This window comes from Pipistrellus kuhlii, unplaced genomic scaffold (assembly GCF_014108245.1).
Source record: "Pipistrellus kuhlii isolate mPipKuh1 unplaced genomic scaffold, mPipKuh1.p scaffold_m20_p_3, whole genome shotgun sequence".
Classification (NCBI taxonomy): Eukaryota; Metazoa; Chordata; class Mammalia; order Chiroptera; family Vespertilionidae; genus Pipistrellus; species Pipistrellus kuhlii.
The window spans coordinates 84,312,046-84,335,051 of record NW_023425529.1 but is presented as its reverse complement, the minus strand read 5'-3'; the positions used below and the strand labels follow the sequence as shown (position 1 = coordinate 84,335,051).

General features: G+C 46.1%; 1 protein-coding gene across 33 annotated transcripts in view; it reads right to left on the bottom strand.

Annotated features, from left to right (window-relative positions):
• CACNA1C (calcium voltage-gated channel subunit alpha1 C) overlaps window positions 1–23,006 on the bottom strand; it is a 562,813-nt gene that overhangs the window by 194,458 nt on the left and 345,349 nt on the right. For all 33 annotated transcript variants that reach the window (XM_045588407.1, XM_045588403.1, XM_045588416.1 and 30 more), the window contains exons 4-5: window positions 19,903–20,042; window positions 11,892–12,031 (exon numbers count right to left, since the gene is read on the bottom strand). In XM_045588407.1, the coding sequence (XP_045444363.1) occupies window positions 11,892–12,031; window positions 19,903–20,042 (280 nt within the window). The remainder of the gene's footprint in view (window positions 1–11,891; window positions 12,032–19,902; window positions 20,043–23,006) is intronic.

Here is a 23,006-nt window from a genome sequence, read left to right as displayed (position 1 = left end):
CAACAAAACAAAAAGGCAACCAACCAAATGTGTGGAGATATACACAAACAACACCTCTAATAAGGGTCTAATATAAAAATCTATAATGAACTCATACAACTCAACAACAAAACAAATAAATAATCATATTTAAAAATGGTCAGAGGACTTGAACACTTTTCCCAAGACCTACAAATGATCACCAGATATATGAAAAGATGCTCAACTTTACTAGCTACAAGGAAAAATCAAATAAAAACTATAATGAGATACTACCTCACATCTGTTAAAATGTTTATTATCAAGAAGACAAGAAGTAAATATTAGAGAGGATGTGGATAAAAAGAAACCATCATACACTACTGGGGGGAATGAAAACTGGAACAATCACTATGGAAAGGAGTATGGAGGTTCCTCAAAAATTTTAGACTAGAGCTACCATATGACCCAGCAATCCTTCATCTGGGTATCTTCCTGAAAATTTTGAAAACACGTATATATGCACCCGTATATATGTTCATTGCAGGATGATACACAGTAGCCAAGATATGAAAACAACCTAAGTTTCCTTTGATGGATGACTGAATAAAGAAGATGTGATATATCTCTCTATATATAAAGGCCTAAGTGACTGTTCAACTATTCGACCGTTCAACCGGTACCTATGATGCACACTGACCATCAGGGGGCAGATGCTCAATGCACAGGCATGGAAACATGGAACAAACTGATAAATCTCAGAGGGAAGGGCGAAGGAGAGGGCTGGAAGAGATTAACCAAAGATCTTATGGATACTAGAGGCCCAGTGCACGAATCCCCTGTGGGGATCAGGCTGAATCCATGTGGTGGGCCTCCAACATTCCCTGAGGGATCCTGGATTGCGAGAGGGTGCAGGCCAGGCTAAGGGAACCCACCAGTGCATGAATCCTTGCACTGGGCCTCCAGTATATATATAATGGAATACTACTTAGTCATAAGAAAGGATGAAATACTGCCATTTGCAACAACATGTATAGGTCTTAGAGGATCATGCTAAATGAAATAAGTCAGATGGAAAAGGACAAGAACCACATGATTTCACTTATATGTGGAATATAAAACAAAAAAACAAACTTGTAGACACAGACAATAGAATGGTGGTTACCAGAGGGAGAGGAGGTGTGGGGAGGATGAAGAAGGGTCAAATGTGTGGTGATGAAAGAGACTAGACTGTGAATGGTGAGCTCCCAACATAGATGATGCATTATGGAACTGTACACTTGAAATGTAGATAATGTTAACCAATGTCATCCAATATACTTAATAAAAATCTACTTCAAAAAGAGGATGGGATAAAGGCATTTTCAGAGAAATGAAAGTGGAGCTAATTCGTTAGACCTGTGTTATAGAAACGCTAGGGGAAGGGCTTCAGGTTGAGGGGAGACGATACCAGAAGGCAACCTGGATCTACAGAAAGGGACAGAGAGCAAAAGAAATGTACATGAGTCGGTAAATATAAATACTGCTTTATTCCCCACCCCACCTATAATTTACTTTAAAGACAACTGACTGTTTAAGGCAAAAAATATTAACACTGTCGGGTGGGGTTTATAATACATGTATTTGTGAAAGATGTGTAACCATCACACAGGAAGGGACTGGGTAAATGAAATTACACTGCTGTAAGGTTATTAAAAATCCAACGGTACAGGTAAAATGTGCACACTTTGTTGAATTTGAATTATACTTCAATAAGGTTAATTTTTAAAAAATCAAGTGTAAAAGTCCTCTTCCTCAAATCAGTTTAACTTGGATCCTGGGGCAGGTAGAAAGGAAGTTGTAGCCATAGGAATACTAACATCTTACATTTGCTGAGCACAATTCTAAATGCTTCACAAGCACGTACTTATTTAATTCTCACAACAACAACTCCATGAGCTAATTGCAATTTTAACTCTGATTTAAGGTCAGAAAACCGAGGCTAATAATTGGCTTTGGAATTGGAGCCACGCTAATAGGACTCCACTACCTATGTCCTCAACCACTAGGGGCCATGGATCAGTGAGGGAATGAATCAAGAATAATAGGTGCACGGGGCTCATGTCTGTGTATTGATCACTTCATGGGACGCTGACCTCACTGTATCTGCACTTCCTCTCCCCTCGTCTTTCTCTCCAACATTTATAAAGCATGGGTCACTGGTGAGCCTAAGTGGCCTTTTTCCTAACCATTATTTTAAATTAAATTATAGTGAGCTTGCTGCTGGCTGTTATTTCATGTTGGAGGGTCTCTAGGGAAGGATGGGGCATGAGGCAGAATCCATCATGGAGCTTCCTGAGTTGAAGAAGCTCTCTCCTCCGGGGCCCAGGTGCATAGTCAGTGCTTAGCAAACATTACTGACTTACTATGTGACATATTTTCCCACCTCTGGACTGACTGCTACTGTACTGAGGTTCTGCAAGAGTGAAGGCATCTGTCCAAGGTCACACCTTAGCCTTGATTACATACAGAATTAGTGACTGGAAATTCTCAGCTGACACTGCTGGGAAGAATTTTAGGGCTAATACAGTTTAACCCATTTAATTTCCCAGATGAGGAAACTGAGGGCCAGAGGTCAAAAGGGAAGGTCACATTGCAGGCCAGACTTAGAGCCCCAGCCTCCTCACTGGCAGGTCTGGAGTGCCTCCACCGTCATCACAAATCCCTCAGGTGGAGTAATACCATTTCTCTTCAGATCCTGTGGCAAAGGGGCTCAGGAGCCCTCAAAACATAAAGGAACCAAGGCTGGAACTATATCAACTGCCCCCACTTCTTAAAGCCAATTGGACACCCTGCTGAGCAAGCTCTGTCCGCCTCCAAACAACAGGGTTGGGGGGGCTGCAGGGGGAAACTGGCTGGAAGAGTCTGAGCCCATCTCCATTACCCTGTTAGCCCATCTGCAGTACTCTCCTCTAGGAGAAGAATTGGCCACTGTCTGTGCCCATCTATAAATCAGGGGTAATGTCTCCGTCTTCCTGCACTGCGGGGCCGATTAACCAACCAATAAGGTCTGAAAGCCTGGCACTGACGCTGACTATGGCTTTTAATTGGTGATCTCCCTAACATTTATCAACACCACATTTCATTCTCAAATCAAAACGGGATCTTTGCAACTCTGGGGGAATATCTGTGCCCTTTGGTCAATTTGAGAAATTACTGTGTGATTGGATGCATTCTTTGTTATCACCATATTGTAAGCTGCTATAAGTAGAGAACCAGTAATAGAGACTTTCCCAGGTTAGTCACAGTCTGTATTGATAGTCAGTAACTTCTCAGTAAAACTCCATAATGGCAGGAACTGGAACTTCTGAAATATGCCCACTATTTACATTAACTTGCTTTGCTACATTTGAGTGTCTTTCTTTTCTCACTACCTCATACTGTGGCTCATCACAATCCATAACATGTCTCTTCAAGAGGATAGAAGCTCATGAGACTTCACAGGTGAAATACTTTTCCTGTGTGTACAATAGCAATTATTAATCTCATTTTGTAGATAAACTGAGGCAAAGCACAAAGCAGGGGCAGAAAGGATGCCAGAGCTGGGACTACACCTGTGCCTCTGAAATCCAGTCTAGAGCCCCTTTTGAGGCACCTGGAAGGGAGGGGGATAAGAGGTGGCAAGTCAGTGGAGAGAAGGGGTACAGTGGAAGACCAGGAATCCTGCTGGGTGAAGTGGGAGAGGGCAAGCACCACTAGGTGCAGGGAATATGAAGGGTTGGGAGACTGGGGCAGGGGTTGTGGGGCTCTATTCTATTCTAAATCCTGTTCTGTGTCTGACAGGCAAGGCATGCCCACAACAGGGATATAGTTCAGACTCTTCGCAGCAAAACCAGCCAGCAACCTATTTGGAATGTTAAGAGGTCATGCTGTTCACATCTGCCCCAGAGGGCTCTGCAGGGGCCTTAGGAAACACCAACTCAGGCCTGCCCTGGGCGGGAAGGCGGAGGAAACACTGACACTCCCGGGCTTGCTTCCCTCTTCAGTGGCGGTGAACCAGTGTGTAAGAGGGAGCACTGCAACCTCCAAAGACCGCAAAGCCAGGGGGTCCCTTCGTGACTGCCATCAGTCTCCCACACATGGTGCAGGGATCGTCCTGCCTGCCACCAGGCAGCTGTGTGACCCTGAGCAGCCATTTAACTGGCTGGGCCCCAATGCTCCTGTCTGTGGGAAGGGAACGTGGTCGGACCAGGTATCAGACATTCTACTTCAGGAACAGCACCATGAGATGAATGTAGGGAACAAGGTTTTATTACTTCCCATGTCAGTGAAAGAAGTGGTAGAGAAGTGGGCCTAGAAGAAAGAGTTTCTGGAGGGGTGCACAATGGGAGCAGGCAGCCTGTGGCCCTCTGAGAAGTAGAGTGAGGGATAGACCTATGGGTGACCCTCTGCTCATGCCCCTGTCCTTGCAAGTAGCCTTATAATTGTCCCCTCATTTTGGTCTCAGGTCCCCTGACATTTAAGACCTCTTGAGGACAAAAGGGATGAAAAGGTACAGGAAACAAAATAGGAAGTGCGGGGGAGAAGAAGGCCAGATTCAAGGAAATGAAAGGAGGTAAAGAGCAGAGGGTGGAGAGGCAAGAAGGCTGCCAAAGGCAATGGGGTGTTAGCTGGTGTGGAGAGAGGATGTGGGCAAGGAAGAGGACGCGGAGCCAGCCAGTCCAGGCCCTTCAAGTCACAGGTGTGGAACAGAGGTCCCGAGAGAGAACCTGCCCACGGCCACAGCGCTGGTTGTGAGGAAAAGCAGGGCTGGGGTTGGAGTCTTCCCTTCACTTACAGGCACTGCACCACCCGCAGCACGTGGATGCTTCAGGCCGCAGGCGTCTTCAAACTACGGCCCGCGGGCCACATTTGGCCCGCAGAGGAGTCTGATCCGGCCCGCCAGGTTTTTTGGGCAGTGAGCGCAGCCGAGGTGTTACAGTAGGAATTAGTAGTTCATATAGTCTGGCCCTCCAGCTCTCTGAGGGACCGTGATCTGGCCCCCACTTTAAAAAGTTTGAGGACCCCTGCTTCAGGGTGTTAAGTCACACTAACCCGGAATGAAGGCTGGTCTGAGAGGAGGATGACACCGGCCGTGGAAAAAGCAGGGGTGAGGAGAGAAGCAGTGTAGATCCTCTCCAGAACTCAGTTTCCAGAGTGTAAATTTTGGGGGGTTGAGTTACTTGATTTCTGAGTATCAGCTGAGTATCATGTTCCCCCCTCCACTCAAATCTGCATGGGGAGGTGTCTGTAAATACAAGTGAGAGTGACCAACTGTTTCTAGGGACCACCTCTGGTGCTCAAGGCCTCCCAGCGCTGCGGGCTTCCCCTGGGCCACAGGACACTGTCCTGGCAGCAGTAATGGTGCCTGCGAATCCACGGAGGCCCAACTTACCGAAGAGCAAATTTCAGGCAGGATGGCATGGCTACTTTTGAACTATCAAAGTGTGAAAACACTCAGAAAAGTTGTTTTTGGCAGCTCTCATATGCCCCCAATGGCAGTGTTAGCTAATCAGCGTGGCCAGTTTCACAGTTACTAGCCCCGGGAGGGGAGAACCCATTCTGGAGGAAAACCTGCATGCAGGATGAGAATGGGTCACCTAAGTACGTGGGCGAGTTTTTCCGTTTTGCAGCAGAAGGATCCACGCCCTCATGAACAATAAAGAGAGAGTGACAGGTGTCCTGAAGCGTTGGAGCTAGCAGAGTGCTCTGAGAGCAGGGTGTCCAGCCCAGTCCACAGGGAGGAGTGCAGGGCGGGAGAGCTGGTCTGGCTCTGGCTCTGAACCAGCTCGCTGTATCCAGAGTGAATTAATGAATCTCCCTAGAATTCAAGACCCATTATCCATTCTAACACCGGTTAGGGGATTTCTGAGACATTTTTCTGTTTCTCTACAGTGCAGTCTTATAAATGTTTCTAATGGATAGGGAACATCAGTGGCTGTTTAGAAAATTGCCTATTTGGCTTGGAATTCTGGATCCACCAGTCTGTTCCCTGCTGACTTTTCTAGTCTGGTTCTCACTCCTTCCTCCTCCATGGTGGCTTGGGTCACGCATAGCCTTATGTGCAGGGCTGGACTGGCCTGTATTGGTGACACAAACAAAGGAGGTTTTCACCCCAAATGCCCTTCCACTTCCATCTCTACCTCTTCTACACAAGCCTCAAGGCTCATCTCAAACACTGGGAAACTTGCCCCTTGAATCCATTTCATTTTCTATTAAGTCAAATAATCATGCACATGCCACTCTGGTTGTTCTTTTGTTGTTTTGTTTTGTTTCAGGTTGATATTTACCTCTTGATTATTCTTTACTAGAGGCCCAGTGTACAAAATGTGTACACTTGGGGGTGGGGTACCTCAGCTCGGCCTGTGCCCTCTTGCAGTCCAGGAGCCCTCAGCAGGGAGCAAGTCTAAGCCATCAATCAGACACCCTTAGTGCTGCCCTGGAGATAGGAGAGGCTCCGGCCACTGCCTCTGAGCTCGCCAGCCATGAACTCGGCTTCTGGCTGAGCGGCACTCCTCCCTGTGGGAGTGCACTGACCACCAGGGGGCAGCTCCTGTGTTGAACTTCTGCCCTCTAGTGGTCAGTGCATGTCATAGTGACTGGTTGTTCTGCCACTGGGTAGATCTGCATATTAGCCTTTTATTATATAGGATGTTTGGTCTTGGTAGTGGTATTGTCATATATTTCTATTTTACATGCATAATGTAATAGGATGTAACAGCCACCATTTAACTGAGTGCTCACCATATGCTAGGCAATGTTTGAGCCCCCCACCCCGAGGCCTAGTTATCCATTAGCTAACACTGCCATTGCACTCATTTAGTTCTTCTAACAACATGTGAAATAAGTTCTATTATTATTCCCATTTTAGACGAGGAAGCTAAAGCACAGAGAGGTTGAGTAACTTCTCCAAGGCCACAGAGTAAGCCAGGTATTCTGCTTCAAGAGCTCATGCTCACAACTGTCTTAAGTCTCTCCTGGTGCCTTCTATTGGTATCCACTCATCAGCTACTTGTCAACTGTTCGGTGCTGATTTGTTGTCAGGAAACAGTCCTAACATAAGCAAGAAAAACAGAAAAAAAGAGTTTGACCCCTCTCCACACACGGTCCTCACTGCTCCTTTTCACTTTTCAACCAGGAAGCAAACCCTTGTATAATCACAAGCTGTTTTCTATTGTGTGTGCTTCCAGAAATAACACTTTTATCTGAGAAGAAGCTAACCTTAAAAAAATTCACGTCATAGGAAAACACGTATCCCATGAAAAGTCCAAAGCATTTAAGTACCTTGACAGATGGGGATAGTGTCCTATTAATTTCTGAGCCCCAGTGCCTTGCCTCATGCCTGGCTCACAGAACGTGCTCGACAAGTGTTCCTGGTGAGCGGATGGTGTTTTCCAAGGCTGGTGCTGATTTTGCATAAAGGTAACTGATCCTTCAATCCTCTTCAGTGTTGGATCCAGTCTGGGCTACTGTGAATTTTGTCAAAGAACTCACAAAACCAAAAGACACTTTCTCACCTCCCTCTCCCTGCTCCCTTTATTCGGTCTACTCCTGAGAGTTCTTCTCTCAAGGGCAGATGGGATTATATGGAAAGGAGGAAATGACCCCTTGCTTATTGCTACACAAGCAAAGGCACTCCTTATATGTATACACAAGGCAAATATTTATTCACAACCTTCCATATTTATTGTTCATGTTCATTGTGTAGTGTTTATTGTTCCATATGGTGTGTCCTTGGGTGCCACCTGTGCTCACAGCACTGCGTGTGCACAAGTGGAGCTGCACAGACAGTGGAGCTGATTTTCTTTATGTGGAAGAGTCTCAATGAAAGAAAACGAACAGATCTTGCAATTACACAGAATTTCATCAAAAGAGTCAACTGATTTCTATATCCACAGTGAAATCAACCTCTAAACCATGTGCACAAAACCAGGATTGCAGTCATGATTTCCTCGAATGCCCGGGAAGGAAAAACAAGTGAAGCAAGGGTACAACTAAGAAACAACAGTATTCCAAAAGCCTAGTGATCACAGTGGTTCCAAGATAAGCTGCCGATAGATCAAGCAAAACTGCACCAGACAAGTGATCACCAGACTCTGTAACATGGAAATGGGGGGCCTCAGCTGAGATGTTGGGGACAGTAGGAGGGAGAAAGCCCAACTGCACGGGATTCCAGAGAGAATGGAAAGATGAGAATTGGAGATAACAGGTAAAGGCAACTGTGGGGCGTGGTTTTTTGTTTTGTTTGTTTTTTAAGAGTTTTGGTGAAGTATAAAAGGAGACAACCTTGTTATGAGAAATGGGAGAAGGAGGTATTTGTCTAGGTTTGTAGTATAAGAGATATTGCTGATATTTTCCTAGATGATATCATCTAAACTAGTACAGCACACCTCTCCACCTTGGTCTACATACTTTCTCACAAGTCACACAGACACTATTCCAATGAGAAATGGTGGAAGGTTGGATTGGCACTTTCTTTAAGCCCAAAAAAGATCCATTCTCTTTTTATTGGTGATCTACAAAAAACAAGACACATTGTCAACTGCAAGGCTGCCCACAACTGCAAAACCATCTCAGTGTCATCATCTTTAATGGCAAAAAAATATCGCCCTTAACTGCATGGCAGGTAAAACCAGGGCCTTGTATTTAAGGGGCTTTATCATGCCTTCATCTTCCTGATGAGAGAATTCCAAAAAGTGTTATCTCTTCTTGACCACAGTACAGTTCCACCTTTACTAGTATGCAAATGCATGTGGAGACAAGACCTTCTTCTTTTTAAAAAAAAAAATATATTTTATTGATTTTTTACAGAGAGGAAGAGAGAGGGATAGAGAGTTAGAAACATCGATGAGGGAGAATAATCTATCAGCTGCCTCTTGCACACCTCCTACTGGGGATGTGCCTGCAACCAAGGTACATGCCCTTGACCGGAATTGAACCCAGGACCTTTCAGTCTGCAGGCCGATGCTTTATCCACTGAGCCAAACCAGTTTCGGCAAGACACCTTCTTAAGGAAGTTTCTTCTATAGTGGAGCCTCCACTATTCTATCAAATTCTCCCTTTTCATGCACTAAAGCATGAGGGTTCTCAGCCATATGCATCTCTAATTACAAATCTCTGTACTACAGTAATTAGTGTAACTATTTCTGTTAATAACACTCTGCTCAATCCCTTTGTGACAGATTGTTCTGCTTGCTCACAATTATGCCCCCATGCTTCTCTGTAAGTACGATATATTTCTTTGTCCCATTATCTTTAGGACAAAGATGGCTATGTAACTTGCTTTGGCTACGGGAATGTGAGCAGCTGTGATATAAGCCATATTTGAGCAAAAACAAAATATGCTTGTGTGGTTTAGCTTTATTTAATTTAGCATTTAATATGACCCCTTTGTGAGCATCTGTCTGCTCTCTGCCATGAAAACAACCTGTCCTGCATGCTGGACGCTTCTTCAGCCTGGGCTGCAACCAGACAGCACGCAGAACCTGGTGAGCCCAGCACAGCTCAGCTGGCCAGTATTCTTGCGTGCCATGAGCCAGGTACACGTGTTCCTGGTTTTAAATCACTGTGAGTTTGGGACTGTTTGTTCCCGTGGTAAAAATTGACTGAAATCCTCTTTATTAGACTATCATATTCTTCAAGTGACAGAACCATATTTATTCTCTTTTGTTGTTGTTGTTGTTGTTTTATGTGTGTGTGTGGTTTTTTTTTTTGTTGTTGTTGTTGTTAATCCTCACCCGAGGATATTTTGCCACTGATTTTTAGGGAGAGTGGAAGAGAGAGGGAAAGACAGAGAGAAACACTGATGTGAAAGAAACACTTCGATTGGTTGCCTCCTGTATAAGCCCCAACCAGGGCTCCGGCTGGGAAGAACCCTGTGACCAAGGTACGTGTATTTGACCAGAATTGAACTCGGGACCCGTTGGTCCACATGCCACACTCTATCCACTGAGCCAAACTGGCTAGAACCATTTTTATTCTTTATGATTTGTCCTCAGACCCACCACAATGCTCTGAAATTGTGGGCCTCTAATAAGCACATACACAATAGGTAAGAGTCAATACGTCCATTATAGCTTGTTTAGCTTAAGTTTGGAATCGATGCATGATTCCTATCACTGGCATGTTGGCTGCACCTTCATGATAAGCTCCTTAAAGTCATGTTCAAAGTCATTCTCACCCTGCTTTCTCACCCTTGATTTTGGTCTACTGAGTTATGGCTGTTGACCAAGAAAACCTAAATAATTTAAGCTTCAGAAAAGGGGATTGGGTCTTGGCCATCATATATAATGTTTCTACCCCTACATGCCCCAGTGGTTAAGGCCAAGTAGAAAGAATCTGCTCTGCATGTATTGTGTGATTTAGCTCTATGTCCAGTTTAAGACAGGCCGCAAGCCTTGCCCAGGGGGCCTCACTGCAAAGAAAACAGTCAAATTCTTATTTCATTTACCAAGTAAACTTCCCTGTCTTGCATAGAGACCATAGACATTGTACAGGAATTAGAGACAATATTAGGCACAGTTCTGGGCTTCAAGAGACTTATAGTGTAATTGAAGAGAGAGGATATATGTGTATAAGTTTAAGACAATCAAGAGTTAATTCTTTACAGGAGGTCTTGGGGTGTGGTAGGAAAGAGCTGGTTAGAAAGTTGGGAGACCTAGTCCTAGCCATGATCTGCTGCTGGTTAAGTTACTTGGAGATGATCTCTTCACTATTCTGTGCATGTACAAAAGGGACTGAACAAACAAATAGAAAAAAACAAAGGACTGAACAGGTTAATATGAGGTCCTTCACATTCTATGGTTTCATGACTCTAAGATATATCACCAAGCAGCATAATGTCACTAAGTGCTTTGTCCCTGGTGTAGGTGGTAAAGGCTGTGTGCTCGGAGGACCTCCTTGTTTTCCTGACCCCGCCCCCACACCTAAACTAGTTTGCTTCCAGCTTGGTCAGAGGGACCTCCTCTGCCTTAAGTCTTTAGCCAGATCTGATGGAGTTGACTTGAGTAAACTCTCTGAAAACAAGTCCAGAATTATGCTCAGATACCACAAATCAAACAATGAGGAGAAGGATAAGCTCCCCCAAAGCTGATTTAGGCTCCAGAAGCAACATGGGCTGGGTTTGCTGGAGCTGATGCAGGCGCCCCAAGCTGCTGTGTTCAGTGACTGGGCCTCATTCCTGATGGGACAGAATTCTGGGGGCACATTAAAGGGGGCTGTCCATGTGGCTGGTGTCTTCTCCCTAACACCCTCTGCTTGTTTGAGATTACTGAACACCCTCCACCCCTCGGGTGAAGCCAGTTCTCATCACGGCAGGCGGAGTCCATTAATAGGGTTTCTGAGGCCGGAGATGCCTCATTTGACATAAAAGAAGGAGGGACTGGAATAAATGACAAAATTAAACTTTTAGAACATTCACTGGTGCTTTTATGATTGTTCATCAGCAAAATACAGAGACTAGACTTAATCCCATTGCTTCAAATATCCTTCGAGCGGTGGGGATTAGCTGTCTCTGCTCACCAGGTGCTTTTGCCACAAAAGTATTTAAATTCCCAGCCCAGAGCCTGGGAGTGCTGCTCAGCTGGCCACTGGACTGTTTGGTCTGTGCAGGCTGTCTTCATTTGGCTGTGAGAGCTGTGGGTTTTTTTTTTGTTTGTTTGTTTGTTTTTTTTTTGTGTGTGTGTGTGTGTGTGTGTGTGTTTTGTTTTGTTTTGTTTTGTTTTTCAGGTATTTATAGGAGCTGGACCACAGTGTGTTTTAATGGACTCACATCGGAGCTGGGTTTTTAAAAGCAAAGGATCTCATTTAGGCAAAACCTCCATTTATTGGGAAATCAGGTTCCTCTGCAAAGTGCTCCTGGCAATTTGGCGAAGGAAAGTGGAGGTTGTTGACAACATAAGAATGGCTCTACTTACTCGGAACTCCAGACACCAGCCGCAAGGGGCGCAGCACGCGGAATGCCCTCAGCGCCTTCACATCAAATCCAGCCCCTTTCCCTCCTAGAGCGTTTGCCCCGTCAGCTTTGGTTGCTTGTTCTAAAATTGCACTAAAAAGCCTAAAAGAGAGGAAGGAGAGAAGGAGCTGTCAGACAGTGTTTCTTTGCCCGGCCGGGCTCTGAATCTCTGAAGGAGGCCTGGGAGAGCAGTTTGTGACCCTCTCCACCTCAGAGCAAGTGCTGAGGCATGTGCCCGGAGAGTCTTTGCCACTGGAAGGTGACAATGCATCACGTGCCTATACAGGGCAGGGCCACTGCCTAGAGAAGTCTGAGCGAGGCCACAGGCAGGCACTTTGCCATAATAAAGCTATGAGAATACATCTGGATCTATGAGCAGGGCAGCCCTAGACAGAGTGAAAAGCAAATGAAGTTTGCTGCCATGCCCCGCCACCCCCACCCCCATCTCCTTGCGGTGCCCTCTGGCCCATCCGTGATATCCTAGCTCTTGCCTTCATGTGGCCTGGAACCACATTCTTTCTCCTCCCCATCTTTGATTTGTACCTGGGTGTAAATAAGTGTCCCAAAGAAATCTACTTTGTGCCGGCACACAACAGATGCGTCAAGGAAATATGATGAGCAAGTGAATAAATGATTGAATGAGCAAGTTTCTAGCAGGAGCAAACCACACACTAAGGCATGCAACCAAGACATGGAAATTGCAGCCCTGCTGCTCTGTGTTTCTGCTGGTATGTTCATCCCTCCAATAAATAAAATACCCACACACCTGGTAATGTTCTAGACACTCAGGCCACAGCAAAATAGACAGCCCTTACCCCCTTTTGGAGCTTATGTTCTAGTGAAGGAGTCAGACAATAAAACAAATAATCAATAAATGTATATCAGACCTAGAGAGTGACAAATGCTAAGAAGACAAATGAAGCAATGAAGGGGGGGGGGGTTGGCGGGGCCAGGGGGGGAGCCTTCCTGTTTGACATCAAAAGGCTAAGAAAGGAACTCACTCCCAGGCTGACATGTGAGCAGAAACATAAATAAAATGCAGGAGTGGACACAGAGCTATGGGAAGAGGCAGAGGGAACAGTCCATGCAAAGAGCCTGAGGGAGCAGCATGGCAGTACGTTAGAGGGACAAGAAGTGGCAGGGTGGCTGGTGCAAAGCAGGTAAACGCAGCACAGTGGGAGAGGAAGCAAGGAGCCCTACCGGTTTTCTGAGTCAGAAGGCACTGGGAGATTTTGAGCAGGAGAGTGACCTGATTTGACTAAAGTTTTAAGAATCCCTCTGACGCTGTGGGAAGAATAGCCTATGGTGGGACCAGACCAGGGCAGGCTGCTGTATGAATCCAGGTGGGGAGGCATAGACCAGGTGGTGGTGGTGGTGGAGGTCCTGAGATAGAGTCGGATTCTGGATTTATTTTAAGAAATATGTGATGAGATGGGCTCATCAACCAGATGTGAATTGTGAGGAAATACAGAAGAATCAAGACCATTCCAAGAGTTTGGGCTTGAGCAACTGGAAGGATGAGGTTTAGGGGAATGCAACCTCAAGGGTTCCATTTTGAACTTTGTGCAGTTTGAGCTGTGGGTTGGACATCTGAACAGATGTCTTAGTAGGCTCTATTGGGTGTGGACTTCTGGGGGTTGGGAACTCCAGGATGGAGACAAACACTGGATACTTGTATGGATTGTATTAAAATCAAATCCAATGAGATTGCCTAGTGTAGAAAGTGAGGATGTAATAGGACTGAATCCTGGGGCTCCAACACTGAGGGGTGAAGGAGAGGAGAGACCAGTAAAAGAGACAAGTAGTTAGAATGGTGGGCTGTGAAAGAATTGGTCATGAGAAGACAGTGGCTAACTGTCAAGTGCTACAGATACAAGGATGGACCACTGGTCATGGAATTTAGTAATACGAAGACCAATGAGACCATGTGAACAGGTTTTGATAGATGATGGATACAAAAACCTAATAGATATGAGAATAGGAGGAGCACTAGAAACAGAGAATGGACAGCTCTGTCCAATGGAAATATAATACAGGCCACAAATGTGAGCCACATATATAGGTTAAATTTCCTAGTAGCCACATTAAAAAAAATAAAAAAGGAAAAGATAAAATTAACTTTGGAAATATATATTTAAAAAAATATATTTTATTGATTTTTAACAGAGAGAAAGGGAGAGAGATAGAGAGCTAGAAACATCGATGAGAGAGAAACATCAACCAGCTGCCTCTTGCACACTCCCTACCGGGGATGTGCCTGCAACCAAGGTACATGCCCTTGACCAGAATTGAATCTGGGACCTTTCAGCCCGCAGACCGATGCTCTACCACTGAGCCAAACCAGCTTTGGCAACTTTGGCAATATATTTTATATAACCCAACGTAACCAAAATATTTTAACTGACATAAATATACGAGTAAGTAAAGAATTTTAAATGATATAGTTGTCCCTTTGTCTTTTGTTGTAAATTTTTGAACTCAACTGTATATTTTACACATACAGCATATCTGAATTCAGATTAGCTACTTTTCAGGTGCTGAATGGCCACATTTGCCTGTTGGCTACTGTACAATTCCTTTGAGTAATTTAGCTATAAAAAGGATTAGAGGAAAATGGTAGTTTTCAGAGGGGGGATGAATCAAGTGTTTTGTTGTTTTTAAATTAAAATACAATAGCATTTTTAAATGTGATGGGACTTATCTAACAGATACGGATAATTTGATGATGCAGACACAGAGGGAACAATTACTCAAAGGGCCAATGTCCTTCAGTAGGCAGGATGGGACCTAATGCACATTTAGGGATGCTGGCCTTATATAGAGGTGGAGAGGTTTATCATGTTTCAGGTTAGGAGGCACATTATAGGTGCACAGATATAGTTGTGGGAATGTATGAACATTCTCTTTTGGTTGCATCTGTGTTCCCAGGGAAACAGGTAGCTAAAAATGTGAAAGGGGAAGAGGTATTAGAAGATTGAAGAGAAAGGCAAGGGCATTAAAGAATCATATAGCAAGTGGAAGAGTGAGTAGGAAGGTTGCCAGGAATCACCGCTGACCTATTCGAGGTTGGTGATCACGAGTGTAAAGTGAGACCCATTAGCTTAACTTTGCATATGTCTCTCCCCCTTTCGATGGCACAGCTTCAGGTACCAAAAAATCTCCATCTAGTTGGATTTGATCAGGACTGGTGAGCAAGACAAATGAAGAGAGGAATATAAGTTGAGAGTAAATGCACGTGAAGAATTATAATGATGGGATGTGGCATCTAAGCCAGTTGGAAGGAGGAGTGCCCATGATGGGAGGAGGAGCAGACAGATGTGGCAGGATGAATAAATTGTTGGAGTAAGTCCCAGAGGGAGCGAGCTGGAAAGACGGTGGTATGCTTAAAGTAGAATGTTTGGTTTGAGAGTATAGGGAGGGTGTAGTTATTAGGGAACGACAGGGATATTGGTATAACCATGGGAGTGGGCAGCTGAAATAGGATGGAGTCAGGATCCCTAGGGAAGAAGCTCCCAGAGCGGGGAAGGTGGTGGCAGCAGCAGAGCAGTGAGTGCTGGAGAGTGGAGTGAGCCAAGAGCTCACTCCTCAAGGAATGTGGAGTGACTCAAAGGTCTGCCGAGGACAGCAATAGGGGATGTGGGCCACAGAAGTGTCCGATGACACAAATATCAGAAGTGGAGGTTTTTAGTGGGAGGAACAGTGTTCGGAAAGCAGAAAGAAGGGGAAATTAGGGGCCGCTCTCCTGACCTCTGGGCTGTGGAATGAAGCATCTGGGAGGGCAATGGGCTACCTTTAGAGACTGCAAGGGGGGCAGGACACTCAGGTTAAAGCCAGAAAGTGAAAAGAGGGGTCAGAAGATAAAGTCTGACTGGAATTCAGCCACACCCTTCCCTTACATAATTGCTGTGTTCTCCCCACAGAGTTGAACAGCTGGGACAGAGACTGCAGGGCTCACGAAGCTGAAAGGCTGTACCTGACTCTAAGAATCAAAAATGAGACAAGCAATAATCGTTATGCTGAAAGGCATATGAATCAGTCTGTAGTGAGCTTCTTTCTGGGCCACCAGTTCTTTTGAGACCCAATTTCAATGTCAAATAAAGAAATGTCTACTGCCCGAGTGGAGATGGACTGTGGGGAACAGAGGGCACAGTGGGCAGGATTCAGGAGTGGGGTGGAGAGGAGATGGGTGCAGATCAGAGGACACAAAACCTACATGGGATGAGATACTGAGACTTTTTGTAGTGACCAAGAACAATAGAGAAAAGGGTACACAGGGACAATTTCCGTCCTTTGTACCTGGAGATGACTACTGATTCATTGCCAGCACAGAGTGTGCTGGGCCAGGGCCTGTGGTCAAGATTAAAGTCCAGGTATGAAAACTGGTTTCTCTCACCAGACATGAACTCAGGGCCAGGGCAACTTTGTTTTGGACTAGACTTAAATAACTCACGCCTAGAACAGTGGACCTGGAAATGGGAGGCTATAGCTGCAGGCTTAGCTTTGCAGAAGCTCAGATCCAGCAGGGCCCAGCAATGAGGAGACAGGTCTAGGTTAAGGATTTTCAAACTGTGCTCCATGGAACTCCTTGGGGACATCTCCAGATTGGGTTCTGAATCCTTTCCCCATATTTAACAATGGGCTCCCTTTGATCTGTGTTTTGCATTGGGCCTCTGAGTAAGGCTTTGTTTGAAAATGGGTTCTGCAGCTAAAAAGAGTTAGATGACCCTGGCCAGACCACATCTAAAGTCTCTCTGTGCTCCATGATTCTTTCAGCTCAGCTTGGCGATCTGATGGCTTCACATGTTAGCTCGTGATTCCTGGAATCCCAGGCAGTGGTTGCCAGGGTGAGGGAACAGGCTCCTTTTTCCAAAGAGAAACGTTTTTTCCACTGAGGTCTGGATCATGGAGACCCATTCACAAGTTGGCTAGATAGCATTCCAAATCCACACCAGATTTGGTTGCTAGTATTTCCTGAAAGAAAGCAATATGTTTATCGGAGAACAAGATGTTCACCATATATTATTCCATGAAAGGAGCAGAGAGTAGGCAACTTTCCTGTCTTTTAACCCCTGCTCCAACTTGATGCAGACTCTTTATTAAGGGTCTGGCTTTAGTTTTGAAGGGGTAGGAAATTCAGGGACGGGCCTAGGGCTGTTTGCCTTGGCCTGTGGGGACTGCTGTGTTTCTCCTCATTAGACACTGTAAAGGTGGAATCAGCTTGGTGCGTACCTGTCCTAAGGGCTAGGCTCAGATGCCCATGTGAATTTCTGTAGGAGGTGTGTCTGGCTGTTCCTTAGCTGACCATTAGAGCTTTTAAAAGAACAGGGCAGTGAGGCTCCATAGGCCTCAGTGATGCAGGACCAACACATGAGGAGGGAGACAGAAGCCTCTGTGGCTGCCACAGCATGTCTGGAGCAGATGGAGCTACTGGGAGTCTCCAGTTCTCAGGGGTAGGCTGGGGGTGGGTAGCCCACAGAGGCCTCTGGAGTTCTCTCCGTGTTCACTCAGTAGCAGCATCTCCCATCATACCAAGGAGCTAACCCCACTTTAGGATGGAAATGCCTCCTCACAGGCCACCAGAAGGGCAATGCAGAGGTGAGATAGTGGCTCTTAACTTAGCCCTCCCTGGGCGCACTCACAGCAGACTCTCCTGACCTGAAGGAGGCCAGGATAGACCTTCCCCTAAATAGCTGTGCCAAGGAGAGCAGATATTTACCAGGAGATGCGAGGGAAACAGGAATACCCATTTAATAGTGTAAAGAGAGTAGGAATGGGAGGCACAGCTGAAGAGAGGTGGTTGAGCTACACCTTCTGTGGGGGGATGTGTGCTATTTTTTGTCAGTAGCATTGGCTGAGATTTAGATTGGATGGAAAGCCCCTGGGACCAGTGCCCATGGAGAAGAGAGACTAGGTTCCAAACACGGCCACGTGTGAAATTGATGGGGGAAATCTCAAAGGGTCATGCTGAACCATAAGGTGAGCAAAAAGCTTACAGAGTCAACGAGAGGTGTCTTTTAGAAGAATGCCTGCCTTTTCCATTGGACTCAATGGTCTAGACCCCAGGGAGATGTGACCAGAATCTAGATGACCCACAAAAAGTCCACCCTCTGTGGCTGTGAGAAGAAGCAGTACAAGGGACGCAGGGCCTCTAAACAAGCTAGAGATGAGCAGGGTAGCCCAGTGCACCGGTGCAGCCGGCACCTGCTCCTCCCCCCTCCCCCTCAGGGCTCCTGTTGGATGCTACTGGTGCTGCCTGTTCTCACCTCCTGTGCTCTATTTAAGGCCGTGAACTGAGCACGGCACTGTATCTGGTCAACTTCGATTCATTCATAAACATGAGAAAAAGCAGTGTCTTTGCCTAAACAAAATTGGTCCCAGCAAGATACCTGGTCTCTCCATGGCTCCCAGAAGGACCCGAGCTCAGCCTGGAGCTCCTTTCCACACAGTTATGAAAAGTCCCCAGGAGACTGAGGCCTTGTGAGCAATGCTGGACTTAAACAGGATCCAGGGACTTTTGGAACAACCCACCTTAAAGACCTCTGCTATGTTTTACTGAGTTAATTCAAGGCATTTGTGGAGTCACTCGTGTATTCTGGCATGAAATTCTGGCAAAATCTCTCATATAACTGCCTTCTCACTCTGAGTCCTCTGGACCCAAATATATTCCTGGCAAATATTCTGATTTTAGTGCTCCTCAAGCCACCCAAATATCCTTGATGTTAATGTGGCCGAAGTGTGTCACTCATGGGTCAGGCAAAAAGGACAACCAAGTAAAAACTCTAAAACACTTCCAAATAACCCTCACAAGCCATCCAGATGGCCAGAGACAAGGACATAACTTCCAATTGACCTCGATCTGCCCCTGTGTTATTTCCTTCAGGAAAGACCAGACACTCCCATGAGATCACAAGAAGCGAGTGCTCTGGAGAAACTGCAAGGCCTTGGTCTTCACTGGGACAGTACAAAGGATTCATGAAAATAGTTTCTTGGGGTAAGAGCCAAATGACATATTGACCTTGACAATGAAGCCTGTCGGAACTCCAATGCAGTGGAAACCCAAGGTGGCTACAACTTGACCACTCTATGGGCTCAAAGAAGCAGTTTATTCTTAAAGTGAAATCTTGCTGCAAAGGGACCCTCCCTTTAGAAAACAGCTGAGTTGTAGGAAACTCAACCACTGTGTGTTAATAAGTTACATCTCGCACAGCAGATGTAAGCTTATTAGGTAGAAACATTTCCTAGAGAATCATTCTTGAAGTTACTAATTCCTTGATGAGATCACTTCAAAATTTTATTTAAAACTTCTTACAATGCTTTTTAAGAAAAAGCATAGATTGACTTTGCCTTATCTGATGTTAAAATCCAGCAGTATGTCAGGGGGAGGCTGTGTTTGATTTGGGGTTGGCTTATCATCTTGGTCCTTCATAGTTCCCTGTTTTCTTCTCACGCACCTGTCTTAAGCAGCCTGGTTTCCTTGGCCACCGAACAAAGCTCACTGAAGAGGTGAGAGGAGGCATCCACAGTGCTTGTGTGCTAGCCCCAACCAGGCGCGGGACTGCATGCTCACAGCAAGCTGAACTAAATCTGCTCAGTGACACAGCAGGGAGATTGGTCAGAGGTGCTGTCAGGCCAGGCGTGGTTGGAGACGGAAGAAAACACCTTAAGCAGAGGAATGTCCTAAGTTGCATGTGGGACCCTGGGTTCCATCAGAAGCCCTCAGGTTCAACTTGTGCATGCATGCGTGTGTGTGCGTGCATTTATGTGCGAGTAGTGGTGAGGAGGTTCCTAGATAATTGTTCCTCTACCTTTGGAGAAAGTCTGAATTCAAAAAGATATTTAGTAGGTCCTCTTGTTCTGCCTGAGCCCAGAGCCACTGTGACCAGATCAAAAGGAATATAAACACAGAAGGAGAGATATGTATTGGTTGGCAGCAGGGGTGAGGGGAGGGGGGAGAGCAGGATAGTTGTACTTACCCTACAACCACAATTATAAAATCTAGTAAATTCCACCCGTTGCGGAGGTAAGCGTTAGGGTGAAAGAGAAGTCCATGGGCTATTACTTTTAAAAATGCTTCCACAGTAAAAATGATGAGAAAGAGATACTCCACTCGTTCCTAGGAAACAAAAATAGAAGAGAGAGAAAAAGAAAATTGTTAGATTGGGGATTTTATAAAGTTCTGCCCCATCAGCTCTCACAAAAGGTGGAGGAGAATGCTGTCCCGACCCCATAGGAGGAGTTAAGGGGACACTGGGTAGGACCCCCAAGACAAATTAGTAACTCCACAGTCTGTTTCATGGTTAGAATTCCAATGCACTGGGCACTGGGTTTTTGTTTGTTTTTAAGTCTTTAAATGTCTTCTGTTACAGTGTAAATATTATAATGGTAAAAAATTAAACATTTTTGGAAAACATCTTACTTAATCAGAGAACATGTCATAGTACCTTCTCAGGAGACAACCCATAATGCCTTGATCTAAAGGGAAACGATGCCTGGACAGAGGAGAGGGTGCTGAGAAAGGGGTGAGACAGGACCGCAGGAGGGGTGCGCCATGATTTAAGGAAACAAACATGGAGACAACACAGTCCTGGCAGAGTACCAGCTGAGCTCTCCAAAACAGCAAGCACACAGCTGTGAAGTGTTTGAGACACTGAAGATCTCTAAACAGCAGCTGAGACAGGCATAACTGCTCACATACAAATGTCAAAAAATTTGAACTCTCTCTCTCTCCAGAAAACAAAATTCTGTCCAAAGACACAGAGCAGGTTAGCAGTGAAAATCAGCATTTCCAGGATGGAGACAGGCACTGGGATGGGGACAGGGGATGGAAGAGGTTTGTCTCTTTTCTCAGGGGTGGGAGAGAGGGAGTCTTTTCCTCCCTCCGCATATACGGCTGCAGCTCCTGGCCCTGGGAGCCCACACTGAACAAGACAGATTCTTTGGCTGAATTAGAGCAAGCTGGGCTGATTGGCCAGCTTCCCGCACCACTAATTGCTGTCTCCCCCAACCATCCCCAGTGCACATCCTTAACGGCACCCATCAAGCCACGGCTGCTGCCTGGTTCTTCACACTCCACTGCTCGCCTCTACAGCACCCTCAGCCCATCTCTCACTGGAGCCACAAAACAACAGTCCATGTGGCCTTAGGCCCACAGGTCCTCTAAGCAGCAGGATAGGCCTGTCCATAACCTCCAGGAAGCACTCAACTCAGAACACCCAGACCTATATTCCCATCTTCTACCAGGTCAGGTGGAGCTCACTGAATATCTGCAGTCCCACCCACATTGTAGAGTGAGCTTCGCCCGGGAAGGCCAGCCTCCTTCCACTGAGCTGCTGGAAGGTGCCCCAAGACGGGGGCATTGGAGGCCTGATGGATAGCTCTTCAGGAAGAGGTCAGTCCATGCATGTCCTTGTGCCCCCTTCATTCTTTCTGGATCCCCTAGACTAGGGGTGTCGAACTCAATCAGAGAAGGGGCCAAAATCTAAAATCCAGCCTAAATCGCGGGCCGAATGGTTTACTGAACAGTCATAAACTGTCATTGTGATGGAAACGCAGCGGAGTGCAGTGATGACAGCACGGTGCGGGCCACATTGCAAGGCCTGGCGGGACGGATTTGGCCCGAGGGCCTTGTGTTTGACACATGTGCCCTAGACATTTAGTGGGTACTGGCCTTCCCCCTGGGGTGAAGCAGCTTAAAGATGCAAAGTTTAAAAAATGCAGAATTCTGGGCCCCAACCAGACCTAGTGAAGTAGATCTCCTGGTTATGCAGCCTGGAACTGTGCATTGCAGACAATTACCAGGTGTCTCTGAGGCATGTGAAGTTTAAGAACCACTGGCTGGTGTGCAGATGCAGGCCCAGGTCAGGCGGCAATTGTGGGAAGGGAATGGAGAGATCGGCTTGAATCAGCATCTCAGAGGCAGGCATCCATCCTTTACTTTCTACCCCCTGGAGCATCATATAGCCTGCGGATGAGACTGCCTAGGGGTTGTGACCCCGGTACAAATCACAATGTGTGGGAGCCTCCAATCTTCTAAAATTAGGTTACTTTGTGTTAAAATGAACATCAGAGTAGTGTTGAAAAGGAAACATATTATAAAAGGGCATAGTGCAAGCTGAGGAAACCTGTGGAAAGGGGATGGGGGCTGTCAGACAGCCACACAGGCCCATCCCCATGATGGTCAGAGCTTTCATGTTTATACCAGATGACAGAACCACCTCTTCTGCACCCCAGAAACCTCTGTGGAAATCATGGGATGAGAAGGGAAGAAAAGGAAAGGGAAATAAACATGAGCTGGATACCCACTAGGTGTCAGGCACTTTCATATGTTCACATATGTGCTAATTACTTTTACATGTCTATCTACCCATCCATCCATCCATCCATCCATCCAGTCATTCATTTTCAGTGTGGACCAACCAGCTGAACTATCTTAAAGCAACACTTGCGCTCCCTCTGGGGTGTCTGAGCCTCTGGAGAGAGGCAGCACCCGAGCGTAGACCACCTCTTCCCCAGGGCAGGGAGAACAGTAATATAATCCAAAGGTTCCCTGGGCCCTGTGTGCTGGGAAGCCAGAATTCCCAGACAACTCCTGTAAACAGCTGGCACCCCCAACCCAGACTGCCTGGCACCAAGCAGTCTATTTATTCCCTCATCTACAGGCTGCTTTTGCCTTGCTTGATTTCCTTATAAAAGAGAAGGGCCAGGGGCAGAGTGTCCACGTCTCCTCTGCTGCAATGCAGCCCCACACTGTAGACCAGTGGCTTCCTGGACCTAGAACACCTCTTTGTGGGATGGGGGACTTGAAGGGAGCATGTCTGTGGCTTCTCTTGTGACCTTTGGCCTTTTTAATTCTTCCAGTAAAGTCTAAACTATGTGACATTTGTCCCACATCCTGGCACATAACATGCGGAGACTCAGAGAACCCATCTGACATGACAGTGAGCCATGCAAACATTCACACACACATTTATGTGCTGGGTAGACTTCACAAAGCTCAGGATCTCCAAGATGAAGCTTGAAGGATGAGTGTTGTGTAGGTGCAGGCGGGGGTAGGGGTCAGGTATTCCAAATGGAAGGA